The sequence below is a fragment of the Dermochelys coriacea genome, chromosome 20 (genome assembly GCF_009764565.3).
Source record: "Dermochelys coriacea isolate rDerCor1 chromosome 20, rDerCor1.pri.v4, whole genome shotgun sequence".
NCBI lineage: Eukaryota > Metazoa > Chordata > Testudines > Dermochelyidae > Dermochelys > Dermochelys coriacea.
In genome coordinates, this window is record NC_050087.2 from 13142479 (window position 1) to 13156067 (window position 13589).

The 13589-nt window shown below is 55.8% G+C and overlaps 1 protein-coding gene across 14 annotated transcripts in view; it reads left to right on the forward strand.

The window, feature by feature from the left end:
• HDAC7 (histone deacetylase 7) overlaps positions 1-13589 on the forward strand; it is a 247300-nt gene that overhangs the window by 203548 nt on the left and 30163 nt on the right. For 7 of the 14 annotated variants that reach the window (XM_043506270.1, XM_043506267.1, XM_043506268.1 and 4 more), the window contains 6 exons: positions 8290-8401; positions 9850-9965; positions 10284-10406; positions 11313-11422; positions 11928-12044; positions 12363-12561. In XM_043506270.1, coding sequence (XP_043362205.1) covers positions 8290-8401; positions 9850-9965; positions 10284-10406; positions 11313-11422; positions 11928-12044; positions 12363-12561 — 777 coding nt within the window. The remainder of the gene's footprint in view (positions 1-8289; positions 8402-9849; positions 9966-10283; positions 10407-11312; positions 11423-11927; positions 12045-12362; positions 12562-13589) is intronic. The other 7 variants (XM_038378921.2, XM_043506272.1, XM_043506274.1 and 4 more) reach the window with 1 other exon arrangement.

Consider the following 13589-nt stretch of genomic DNA (forward strand, 5'->3'; position numbering starts at 1 on the left):
CCTGAGGGGGATGAGCAGGGGTTGCGTGGAGGTGGAGGGATCCTTTGTGGTGCTCTTCCAGGGGACCCTATACAGGGTCCACTATTTATGAGGGAAAGCAGGGTGCTACCTCTGCTGGGAACTGGGTTGCATGCAGACAGACTGCCCTATGACCCCCTCCCCAAGGCACAGAAGAGCACAAAAATAGTCCCTGTTGATACAACCTCTGAGCTGGCCTCTCCCCCAAGTACTCCATCTGATCCCTCTTGGGTGCCAAGGGTGGCCCCCCGTTGCACCCAGCCAAGTAGGTGGGCCCGGCTGATTATCAACTTAAGTGGTCCTTGGAGGGGAAGGGGGAGGTGACAGGAGTGGGAGAGCGATCTTTTGTAGGGGAAGATGTGTTCGCAAAGCTGCCATTGCTGTCCCTGCGGCCCCCGCGAGTGGATTCCATCTCACCCGCTGATCCTGGTAATCTGCTTCAGAGATGGTCTTGGGGGGCAGGTGCAGAGCCAAGGCAAAGCAAGGCCAGGGCACAGCTGCTTTCTTTTGATCTTGAAGAGGCCTCACCGTCTTTGAGGAGGGCTGCTGCTGCTCTTGTACCCATTTGCTGTCCCGTGGGAGAGTTCAGTGAGTGAAGCCGCATGAGGAGGAGGTTTTAGCAGGGACGTTATTGCTGTTGATCCCCCCACTAGAGGATCCTGTAGTGCGGGAAGTTGCTAGTGGGGTCCCCGTGTCCTTAACATCCGTCCCTCCAGGAGCCATCAAGGTTAAGATTTCTCCCTCAGGTGCTGGCAGGGTGTACTTGGTGACTGAGGGCCTCCCAGACAGTTTTGGGGAGATCAGGGCCCCCACCTGGACACCAACGTTATTTGGCATTCTCCTTCCACCCTTGATCCTGCCCCCATTTTGGAGGCATCAGCCCTGTGGCTGCTGAGCCCATCGTGGCGGTGTCATTGACTGGCACTAAGAGGCCAGGTGCTAGGCCTTCTGGGATGTGCTCCATTGAAGTGGAGTGGTTCAGCCCTGAGCCCGGTTATGATTCAGAACTTGGGAATTGTAAGTCCTCTGGGGGGATTGCCGGTGCTGGCTTAGCAGTCACTGGATCTGTTGAAATGTCGCCGGTCCTCAGCATCGAGCCGCTTGACCTCAGTGCTGGGGTTGGGGAAGATGGGTCTGTTAGTTCTGTAGAGCCTGCCATGGTGGCATTGCCCCCCAGAGAGGTTTCACACGCAGGCCTGGACCCTCTCTTTGGTCCATTCATCCTGGAGCAATCCCCCCATAGTCATAAGAGGGTGAGTCCCAGGAGGTAGTATTTGTTGTGCCTTCCTTCTCTCCCCCTCGCATCTCCCTTCCCCCCCCCCCAGGCTGCAGGACTCCCTCCACCTGTGTTGGGGGATGTGGTGGACCATGTGGTTCAGGATATATTGCAGCAGGCTTCCACGCTAGTTGATGTGGAAGGGGGGAGAGGAGGAATCAGAGCAGGGATGATGCTGGGGGGAGGACTGAGGATGACTGGGGGTCTGTGGGCTCTCACTGACTTCTTGGCCCCATCTCTGTCACCGGACGAGCTATGCCAGTTCCTGGAGGCCATACACGGCTTTGGGAGAAAGGCACAGTTTGCTCTTGATCAGTAGGGGGATTAAGATCTCACCCTCAACTCTGATGGCCTTTCTAGGGGAGGGCCAAGGGGCGGCAATACAGATAATACTGGTGGACCAGCACCTTCCATGGTGCTCTACTGAAATATGGAGTGATGCATGGGTTGTTGCATGGCCTGCTGGTGCAGGGGATGCTGCCGCTGTGGGGATCCTCAACCCCCTCTCTAATGAAGTGTGCCATCTTTGCCTCGTTGACCATCCATGGCTGTAGGGTGAGATCATTTCCTACCTTCGGGTGGGGAGGTATTCTGTGATGTTCCTGCAGGAGACTCACATGGACCTGGCCGCCAACGCCAGCTGGTGGGTGGAGAGGGGCGACGGTGTATTTTAGCCGTCTCATGATGTCATTGGGTGGGTTGGTGACCCTATTCTCCCCTGGCCTATGGCCTGAAGTATAAGAGGTTGCTGAGGTTGTGTTGGGTTGCCTTCTGCGCCTCCAGGTCTGCATGAAGAGGCTGCTTTTAAACCTCATTAATGTTTATGCCCCGATACCAGGCCCAGAGCAGGTGCGCTTCAACCGACAGGTGTTCTTCTTCCTTGGCAAGTTGGATCCTCATGAGTGCTTGGTCCTGGGTGGGGATTTTAACACCACCCTTGAAGTGCAGGACCATGTTGGGAAACAGGTGCCAAATCCCTGTTAACGTCCTCAAGTTGATTCTTGAACAGCATGCCCTGGTGGACATTCGGTGTGATCAGCACTAGGATGATACCACCTCCTTCACCTTTGTTTGGGTGGAGGTGGTTTGGTTGTGTCAGTTCTGGTTGGACAGAACCTGCATCTCTTGGTTTCTTATTGCATGAACCTGCTCTTCTGACATTCAGCCAGCTTCCTTTTTGGACCATCTGTGTACAGCTTGCCCTTACACCTGAGCGACTGGGGCCAGCCTACTGACACTTTACTGACAGCTTGTTAGAGGATATGGGCTTCGTGGGGTCCTTCCGGGGTTTTGGCTGGCCAGGTGGAGGCACAAATTCCCCTCAACACAGAGATGGTGGAATGTGTGAAAGGTGCATGTCAGGCTCTTTTGCCATGACTACAGCTGGGGGACCAGCCAGAGAAGGAACGTGGCAATGGAGTGGCTGGAATGGGAGGTCATGGAGGTGAAGAGGCGCCTGGATGCTCACCCTGAGAATCCATCCCTCTGTATGGAGTGTCAGGAGAAGTGAGATGAGATTCAAGCCCTCATGACAATTGGGCTTGGCGCATGTTCCTTAGGTTGCATATCCAACTCCTTCAGGAGATGGATCATGGCTCCTGTTTCTTCTGTGCCCTGGAGAACATAAGAACATAATAATGGCCATACTGGGTCAGATCAAAGGTCCATCCAGCCCAGTATCCTGTCTACCAACAGTGGCCAATGCCAGGTGCCCCAGAGGGAGTGAACTTAACAGGTAATGATCTAGTGATCTCTCTCCTGCCATCCAGGAGAGAGGGGTGCCAAAAAAAAATATCACCTGCCTCCTGGTGGAGGATGACACCACTCTTACATATCTGAGCTGATGCAAGAAAAGGCATTCTACAACAAACTTCTTTCCAGATTCAGCCGACACCAACACTTGTGATGCACTGTAGGATGAATTCCCAATGGTCAGCACAGGTGACCGGGGCCAGCTGGAGCTTCATAGATTCATAGTTTAGGGTTGGAAGAGACCTCAGGAGGTCATCTAGTCCAACCCCCTGCTCAAAGCAGGACCAACACCAACTAAATCATCCCAGCCAGGGCTTTGTCAAGCCAGGCCTTAAAAATCTTTAAGGATGGAGATTCCACCACCTCCCTAGGTAACCCATTCCAGTGCTTCACCACTCTCCTAGTGAAATAGTTTTTCCTAATATCTAACCTAGACCTCCCCCACTGCAACTTGAGACCATTGCTCCTTGTTCTGTCATCTGCCACCACTGAGAACAGCCTAGCTCCATCCTCTTTGGAACCCCCCTTCAGGTAGTTGAAGGCTGGTATCAAATCCCCCCCACACTCTTCTCTTCTGCAGACTAAATAAGCCCAGTTCCCCCAGCCTCTCCTCATAAGTCATGTGCCCCAGCTCCCTAATCATTTTTGTTGCCCTCCGCTGGACTTTCTCCAATTTGTCGACATCCTTTCTGTAGGGGGGACCCAAAACTGGATGCAGTACTCCAGATGTGGCCTCACTAGTGCTGAATAGAGGGGAATAATCACTTGCCTCGATCTGGCAATGCTTCTACTAATGCAACCCAATATGTTGTTGGCCTTCTTGGCAACAAGGGCACACTGTTGGCTCATATCCAGCTTCTCGTCCAGTATAATCCCCAGGTCCTTTTCTGCAGAACTGCCGCTTAGCTAGTCAATCCCCAGCCTGTAGCAATGCATGGGATTTTTCTGTCCTAAGTGCAGGACTCTGCACTTGTCCTTGTTGAACCTCATCAGATTTCTTTTGGCCCAATCTTCCAATATGTCTAAGTCACTCTGGACCTTATCCCTACCCTCCAGTGTATTTACCTCTCCCCCCAGCTTAGTGTCATCCGGAAACTTGCTGAGGGTATAATACATCCCACCATCCAGATCATTAATGAAGATGTTGAACAAAATCGGCCCCAGGACAGACCCCTGGGGTACTCCGCTTTATAGTAGCTGCCGACTAGACATTGAGCCGTTGATCGCTACCTATTGAGCCTGACAATCTAGCTTTCTATGCACCTTATAGTCCATTCATCCAATCCATACTTTTTTAACTTGCTGGCAAGAATAATGTGGGAGACCATATCAAAAGTTTTGCTTAAATCAAGATATATCACCTTCACCACTTTCCCCAAATCCACCGAGCCAGTTATCTCATCATAGAAGTCAATCAGGTTGGTCAGGCATGACTTGCCCTTGGTGAAACCATGTTGACTGTTCCTGATCACCTTCCTCTCCTCCAAGTGCTTCAAAATGGATTCCTTGAGGACCTGCTCCTTGATTTTTCCAGGGACTGAGGTGAGGAGGTAGTTCTCCAGATTCTCCTTCTTCCCTTTTTTAAAGATGGGCACTATGTTTGCCTTTTTCCAATCGTCCGGGACCTCCCCTGATCGCCACAAGTTTTCAAAAATAATGGCCAATGGCACTGCAATCACATCCGCCAACTCTCTCGGCACCCTCAGGTGCATTGCATCCTGCCCCATGGACTTGTGCATGTCCAGTTTTTCTAAATAGTCCTTAAGCTGTTCTTTAACCTCTGAGGGCTGCTCACCTCCTCCCCATATCGTGCTGCCCAGTGCAGCAGTCTGGGAGCTGACCTTGTCTGTGAGGAACGAGGCAAAAAAAGCATTGAGTACTTCAGCCTTTTCCACATCATGTGTCACTAGGTTGCCTCCCCCATTCAGTAAGGGTCCCACACTTTCCCTTTTCTTCTTCTTGTTGCTAACATACCTGTAGAAACCCTTCTTGTTACTCTTCATGTCCGTTGCTAGCTGCAACTCCAATTGTGCTTTGGCCTTCCTGATTACATGCTTCCCTGCATGCTCGAGCAATATTTTTATACTCCTCCCGAGTAACTTCCACTTCTTGTAAGCTTCCTTTTTGTATTTAAGCTCACTGAAGATTTCTCTGTTAAGCCAAGCTGGTCGCCTGCCATATTAGCTATTCTTTCTGCACATCCGGATGATTTGTTCCTGCGCCCTTAATAAGGTTTCTTTAAAATACAGCCAGCTATTTCTCTCACACTGGCAGAATTCTTGGAAGCCCTCTGTTTGATGCCCACTAGCAAATGTCTGGACATCGATGGGCTGACCATGAAGTTCTACCACTCATTCTGGGACATCTTTGGCCTTGCCATCATCTGAGCCAAGTCCCTGGGGTGCTCCGTGATGCATAGGTGGGCAATGCTTGCTCTGCTACCAAAAAAGGAGAACCTCCAGGACCTGAGGAATTGGAGCCCAGTATTGCTACTCGGTGCAGACTATACGGTCGTAGCGAAAGCCATCTTGCTGTGGCTGAAGTCCATGCTGGCATATGTGATACTCCCCAACCAGTCCTATGCTGTCCCTGGCTGGAGTTTATTTGATAATCTGTATCTAATCTTGGACCTTCTCTATCTGGCATGTAGGGATGTATTGTCCCTCACCTTCCTGTCCCTCGACCATGAGAAGGGGTCTGACAGGGTGGACTATGAGTATCTCATGGGAACTGTGTGAGCAATCAGCTTCAGTCCCCAGTTTGTGAGATTCCTCCAGGTGCTGCACGCCTCTGCAGAGTGTATAGTCAAGCTCAACTGGGCCTTGACCAAACCAGTCATCTTTGGTCAGGGAGTGTGTCAGGGCTGCCCTTTGTTTGGCCAATTGTATGCCATTGTTGTCAAGGCCTTCCTTTGTCTCTTACGGAAGCGATTGATGGGGCTGGTGCTCCGCAACCTGGCTTAGAGGGTGGTCCTGTCAGCGTATATCAATGTTGTGCAACTTCTGGCCCAGGATCTGGAAGACATGATGGGGGTGGAGGCTTGCAAACCAACTACTCAGGGGCCTCCTCTGCCTGGTTCAGCTGGGTTAAGAGCTCTGGCCTGATGGGTGTCATGTGAGCTCCCTCCCACCTGTGCTTCATACCATCCAGTGGGGCACAGATCTGCTACTCTGTCTGGGCTTTTACCTATTTAGGGGCCAGGGTGTCTGATGGGTTGTGAGCATGGACGGGGCTTCTCTGGTGCCTTTCCCTTCAGGGGAGGTCGCTGGTTCTTTACAAACTAGTCCTGTCCATGCTCTGGCCCTGGTTCAGTAGCCTGAGCCCACTCCCGTGTACCCTGGCCAGCCTCCAGGGGAAGGTCCTGGAGTTCTTCTGGCTGCAAAAGCAATGAGTCTCTGCAGGAGTGCTGAGCCTCCCTCTGGAAGAGGAAGGGCAGGGCCTGATATGCATTCGCATGTCCCATCTCCAGGCCCTGCAAAGGCTCCTTTATAATGCTTGTAGTCTGGCTTGGAGCCAGCTAGGGCACACCTTCCTCCACCTCCTCTGAGGGCTCCGACATGACTGGCAACTCTTTTATCTATATCCGAGAGGTCTCCCTTGAGACCTTTCTGACCTGCCGGTCTTTTACCAGGATGGTCTCAGGACCTGGAGGTTGGTCTCCACAGCCAGGTCTGTTATGGCCACTGAGGGTGTGCACCTCCTAGATGAACCCCTGTTCCACGCCCACATCTTGTGGCACACACGGTGGAGGTCCTTTCAGTGCACTGGAGGTTGGTCCTGGCTAGTGGCACCAAAGTCAGAGACCTCCTGGACCACAGTTGGTGGGATTGGGTGTACCCTGGTACACTTGCTCAGTGAATGGGGTTGCCCACCCTGCATGTCCCCTGCCATGAACTCCAGGAGGTAAAGGCTGCCTTTCCCCCAGCCTCTATAGCTGTCCTCGAGCAAGTCCTGAAGCAGGGTGTTCCTTGCCTGCTTGTTTTCCTGGCCTTCTGGAGCTTGAGGTCAGGCCCTGTGAGCCCCCCTGGCTGCTTTAAACTGCCCATATGAACTGACTTAGTAGTATCCAGCCAGTCTGTTTCTGAGAAGCATCATGGGAACAGTTTGTGCCCCACATTGTTCATTTCCTCGCCCTCGTGTCCTGCCCCGATACAAAATGGTTGGACCTGCTGCCATCTCTGGAGGGCAAGGAGCCCCAGTGGGCCAGCCTGTATTCCACCTTTGTGCCATAGTCTGCTGGGGATATAAATTAGTGGCTGCTTCACGGAGCTGTGAGCACAGGAGAGTTATGTGGTTTTCAGACTCCCCTGACACTTGTTCTTGTGGTGAGAGGGAGACTCTGGCGCTTGCATATTTACAGTGCACCAGGCCGCAGCCCCTTTTCCGCCTCCTCCAGAACCTCTTGTTGAGGTTCTGGCTGCACTTTTCCTTCCAATCCCTATCCGCAGCCCCACAAGGTTGTAGGACCATCTCATCAACCTCCTCTGGCGTTGGCCATGTTGGCCATATATCAGTCAAGGAGGACAGGGTTGGACGGGATCTGCAACTGAGACTGGGGGGCTCAATTTTGTGCACTTGTCCATTCATGTCTCTGGGCAGAGTGCCTCTGGGTGGCATTCTTGGACTCTTTGGGGGAGTACCAATCTGGGTACTCTGTGTATATGTGTTTGCGTGTGCCCATGCCCAGCACAGTGAGGCCCCAATCTCAGATATTGTCGCATGCATGCACAGCACCTAGCACAAAAGGGCCCCAATCTCGGTCAGCCTGTGGCTAGGCAGCTCCTGGCATAGTGGGGCCTGTAGGCAAAGCACTAATGCAGTAATAATGGAAAGCAGGAAGGAGACAATGGAGCCTCAGGGGCCTTTCTCAGAGTAAGCAATGAGACCTGGGGATTATGTAGCACAAGGGATGGCAGAAGGTTTCCATCTTGGGCCAAAGGTCCACAGCTGGCTGCCCAAGTGGGCAGTACAGAGCAGTAGGGGCTGATGGAGGTGGGGGATTGACTGAGAATCTAATAGCATCTGAGCAAGGCTTGGCAGGGATATGCTAGAGGGGCCCAGCTCTTAGGCCTGTGGAGCCAAGTCACTGTGCCCTAGGCATTGGCCACTCAGGTCTGTGCTACAGGCCTGCAGGTGCTCCAGGACAGAAAGGCATGGGGAGGCCGCCCATGTCGTTCTGGGAGCCCTATAGGAGGCTTTTGTCAGTTCCCAACCCAGGATGCTCATTCCCTTTCTCCCTGCAGGTGCTGTGGCGAGTACAGTGGTGAAACAGAAGCTGGCTGAGGTCATCCTGAAGAAACAACAGGCAGCTTTGGAAAGGACCAGCAACCCCAGTGGCCCCACCATGCCCTACAGGTGAGATAGTCACCTGAGCACCCCCAACCCCCTCCCCCCATGTCGTACAGGTGAGATCGAGACACCTGAGCATCTCCCCCACACCACCTGCCGCCATACAGATGAGAGAGAGACATCTGAGCATCCCCAAGACACGCCCCCACCCACACAGGTGAAGCAGAGGTACTGGGCTTTCAGTGGAGAGAGCTTGTCTCCTGATGGGGCTGCTGGTGGGGGAAGGCCTGCATCTGTCTATGGGGCAGGGGCTCTCACAGCAGCCGTGTCTGTGGAGCACAGCCGTGGGTGCAGTGATCCTGTGGGGGACGCTCCGTTCACCTAGGTTCCTTAGGACTCTGCAGCTCTGGCAGCCCCTCGGAGCTGGATTTTTCTATGGTTTGCGGCAACCAAGGAGCTCCCTCTAGTGGCTAGACCTGGTTTTATCTGTTCTTTATGGGGACCTGGCAGGCACCCAAAGGCTGGGCCCACTGCTCACACCTGGACAGGCCATCTCTGGGACTGTAGCTAGAGCCCTGCAAATCCGTGGATAGCCACTTTAGAGCCCCGGGCCATTTTTGCAGATCACGGCTCGGATGTATATCCAAATGTTGTATCTGTGCAGGGCTATAACTGTAGCACCTCTGGATTGTCCGAGCCATGGATCCACATAGTGGGGAGAGGCACTTCCCGTACAGACTGCGGGGGAAAACTTTGAGCAGAGTGATGCACATGTGCACCTTTCCCAGGGGGACAGGCCAGGCTGGGGCAAACCCAGTACTAGGGGTGGGGGCTGCATTGGACCAAGGGGATCTGAGCCAAGGGTGTCCCAGCATCAGGGGCAGGAGCTGCGCTGGGCCAGGGGTGTCTGAGGGCTGTCCCAACACCAGGGTCAGAGGCTGCTCTGGACCGAGGATGTTTGGGGGCTGTCCCAGCATCAGGGGCAGGAGCTGCGCTGGACTGAGGATGTTTGGGGGCTGTCCCATCACCAGGGTCGGAGGCTGCGCTGGACCGAGGATGTTTGGGGGCTGTCCCAGCACAGGGTCAGAGGCTGCTCTGGACTGAGGATGTTTGGGGGCTGTCCCAGCATCAGGGGCGGGGGCTGCGCTGGATCGAGAGTGTCTGGGAGCTGTCCCAGCATCGGGCAGGGGCTGCACTGGACTGACAGTGTCTGGGGGCAGTCCCAACATCAGCGGCGGAGGCTGTGCTGGGATGAGGGTGTTTGGGGGCTGTTCCAGCACCAGGAGTGGGGATGCCCTTTGTTGGGCAGGTGGGAGTTTGAGGACCAGGAACAACCCCAGTGCCAAGAAGCTGGGGGCAAACTTGGTGGCATGGTGGGGCCAGGCTGCCCCAGGCTTTTCCGGGGGAATGCCAGTGCTGCAGGGCTGAGAAAAATCCTGGAGCCACGGGCTGCTGGAGCCAAGGGCCGCTGGAGCCAAGGGCCAGTCTCTAACCCTGCTGCTACTTCCCTGCAGATCGCTGGAGCCCCTGGATACTGAAGGCCCTGCCCCTCCTGTGCTCAGCCCCTTCCTGCCACAAGTCCCCAGCAGTTCCATAGACCCTCCGGAGCACTTTCCTCTGCGGAAAACAGGTAAGGCCATGCCATGCTGGCTTCGTGCCAATGCATGCAGGTGCGATCGCAGGGTGGACTCAGTCCACCTTCCCAACCTGACTTCCTCCTGGCCTTCGCTTCCACACAGAGCAGGGCCTGTGTCCTGGCAGGGAGGTGGGACTGGCACTGACTCGGGAGTGGGAGGAGGCTGGGCTGGCGCAGAGGTGTGCAGGTCTGAAAGGTGACTTTGCAACAGCCCCAAGGGTCATGCCTGAGCCCAACAGGCCAGTGCGGCAGCACCTGTATCGATGCCATAGCGCAGGGAGACCACTAACGAACGGCTTTGTCTGCCCGCAGCATCTGAGCCCAACCTGAAGGTGCGGTACAAGCCCAAGAAGTCGGTGGACCGGCGTAAGAACCCACTGACCCGCAAGGAGAGTGCACCCCCTTCCTTGAAGAGGAGGCCAGCAGAGGCCATTGGTGAGGGTCTCTTGGGGCTCCAGGGAAAGCAGCTGCTGCACACTAGGACCCCGCATAAGCCCTGCGCCTGAGGCTTCATGCAGGGGGTCACACATGCCAATGGAGCTGCAGGGGCGCTCAGTGCACAGGGATGGTGCTGTCCATGGCAGCAATGCTCTTTTAAGGCAGCCTCAGGCCAGGTGTGATGTGCTAATAGCCATGCAGTGCCAGACCCAGCCAGTGGGGAGGGCAATGCTGGAGCTGCCTGGGCTGTTTCTCTGACCTGTCAGAGACTTGAGGGGTTAATGGGCCCAAAGCAGTCCCAGCAAACGATACCTATCCAGTTCCCTGGCCATGGCTGCTCGACCCCTGCTGGGAGCAGCAGGACATACCCATGTGTGGCGCTGGACCTGGGGGAGGGCACTCTTCCCACGAGCACAGCTGGGTAGGTGATGGCAGACTCCAGGGACTGCCCCAAGATTGTGCACACTGCCCTGTCTCGGGGCTGGATGCATAACCAGGTACAGTCCCTGCCTCTGGCTGGTGCACTGCCGGGAGTATGTGCTCTCAGAGCATGAGCTGTCCTTGCCTGCCCACTTGGGCTCAGGCAGCTGGTCGGGGAGAGCGCTAAGTCCAGATGGAATTGAGTGACACCCAGCTGGCAAGGGCAGGGCAAGGGCACTGTGCAGAAGCCAGGAGGGCAGCAGCTGGCTGGTGTAGCTGGGAGGGGTGAAGTAGCCGTGAAGGGAAGCTGCACATGTGAGTGAGGACTAGGCTGTGTCCCTGTGAAAGGAAGCTGGGGTACCTGATGGGAGAAAGGGTACAGAGAAAGCAATGTGCATTCAGCCGTGAAGGTGCCAGGCCACCTTGTGCCCTTGGGTCCCTTCATCCTGCCACTCTCCTGTCTGATTTCTCTTCCCTATGCAGACTCGTCCCCCAGCAGTAGTAGCACCCCTGTGTCTGGCTGCAGCTCCCCCAACGACAGCCTCCCAGCGGAACATGGAGTCCCCCCCGCCGGGCCCAGCATGGCCCACGAGGTACGAAGCCTGCAGGCCTGTCGAAGGGAGCCAGGCGCTCAGGACGTGCTGCCTTGGGTGGGGTCACTGGGGCAAGCTGACCCTGGGAGCAGCATGGGCTAATGAACTCCACAGTTCTGTCCCCGGGGCCTGGGCCCCAGGGCCTGGAGCCAGGACCAGGCAACTTCCCTTCCAGAATTCCCACTTTGTTGAAAGCTACCAGCTAAGAATTAGTCCCAGCTTTCTGGGCCCTGCTACCCTCCCTTCCCCACAGCAGCTGGTGGCACCCCACCCACTCCTATTTCCCCCTGGCTAGTCACCAGCCACCCCACTGCTGCCCTGATGCCCTCAAGGTCCCCCTACTGCTCCCTGTCTTGCACTGTGTCCCCCTGTTGCCTTCTGGTTGGTGGTGCTGTCTTCCCTGCTGGGGCCTTGCTGCCACCCTTTGCTGGCACTGGTGCTGTAGCCCCTGCTGCCCCACACAGCTGTACCATGCCTGGAGACTAATGTGTTGTGTTTGGTGCAGGCGCCACTCGCCCAGCACCTGATGATGCAGGAGAGCTCGCTGGCCCAGTTTGCCCTGCAGAGCATGGCCTCCCTTCCAGCCATCTTGCTGGGACTGCCAGCTACTGCCAGTGCCAGGGTAGGTAGCCGGGTCACAAGGGACTCCGGAACCCTGCTGAGGGCTCATGCAGGGCAGAGAGAGCCCAACCCCCCTTCTGAAGGCCAGGATCACAGCACGCGCAGGTCATTGAGCAGCAGTCCTGGATGATGCAGCACTTCATGGGTTTGCAGACCCACAGCCCCCCACCCCCACCTTGGGACACAGAGCCAGTGGGGTCCCTTTCCTCTAGGCTGTGCCAGTGCCTCTGTCAGGCCCTAGGTCCCCTCCCAGGCATCACAGTCTGCTCCTCTACTCCGCCTTGGTACGCTGCTGATGGACTCCCTGTTCTCTCTGCAGGGCGACGCAGACCGCCGCTCCCTCTCTGGCTTGGCACACCGGGTGCCAGTGCTGAATGGGCCTGTCCTCTCGGGCACCCACTCATCCATGTTCATACCAGCTGGCTTGGAGCAGCATGAGCCTGGAGGGCCTCTGTCCCCTCGGCTTCAGCCTGTCATTATTCTTGAGTCCTCAGTCACCCACGCACCACTTGTGGCAAGTACGTATTGCTCCCACTTGACCAAGGGTCCTGGGGCTGAGGCTGCAGTCCCAGCACCAAGTGCAGCTCGGAGCCCTGCTGGCATGTACCTGAAAGGGGCTCTGGGATCTCAGCAGATTTCCTGCAGTGCTGTATGAGACCCCCTGGCATCCCTGAGAACTGGGCTATGCTTAACAATCTCCCCTCTGGCCAGCTGGCATGTGAGCAGAAAGGTAGCTAATGCTGCTATGGAATTCCACATTGTTAGGTTTCAGAGTTAACACTCATGGAGATGCCTTGGGAAGCTGCTGGCTGTCAAGCAGCTGGCACACTCAGGCAGACACCCCTGCATAGCTCAGCTCTGAACCCTGCTGGGATTTACTCAGCTCTCCAACTGCAGCCAAGGGCAGCGCTGACTTGTCATGAGGGAGGGGGGTGAGTGTTCCTCTACCAACTCCCAGCCGCTTCCCTCTGGGCTTCCCTCTCCATGGCTCACCCACCCCTCCTGCTCCAAGTGTGAAGCAGAGGGGCAGAGCGGGTGAGGGGCAGCCAGAGCTCTCCCCCAGCCACCGCAGGCTGCACAATGGCAGGGCAGGGGGGGGCAAAAAGAGTGGGAGCTGTGGCCAGCCGTAATGCGAATGCCCTCTGCTACTCACCTCCCAGCCTGACACATGCTGCACTTGGGGCTGGCACCTGACTGGATTTCCAGCTAGCCTACAGGTCAGGGCCTGCCCCTCCACGCTCTGTGAGAACATGGAGCTCATCTCCCGCCTCCTTCCCCAGTGAGTCCCAGGGAGATTCCCCTCCCCCAGGGAACACCATGGAGGTTTCCCCCTCAGCCCCCATTGAGAACCATGCAGCAGAGGTGCTGGGCATTAGCCAGTCTGTCCTTGGGAAGTGCTTGCCTATGGTACCCCTGGGGCATGGGTTCTCAGAGCTGTAGTGAGCCCAGCAGGAAGCCCCAGAGCTGACAAGATGGGAGAAAGGGAAACAACTGTACCGGCCTCCCAAATCATCTGTAAGGGCTGTATAAATAAGTGAAATGGGAG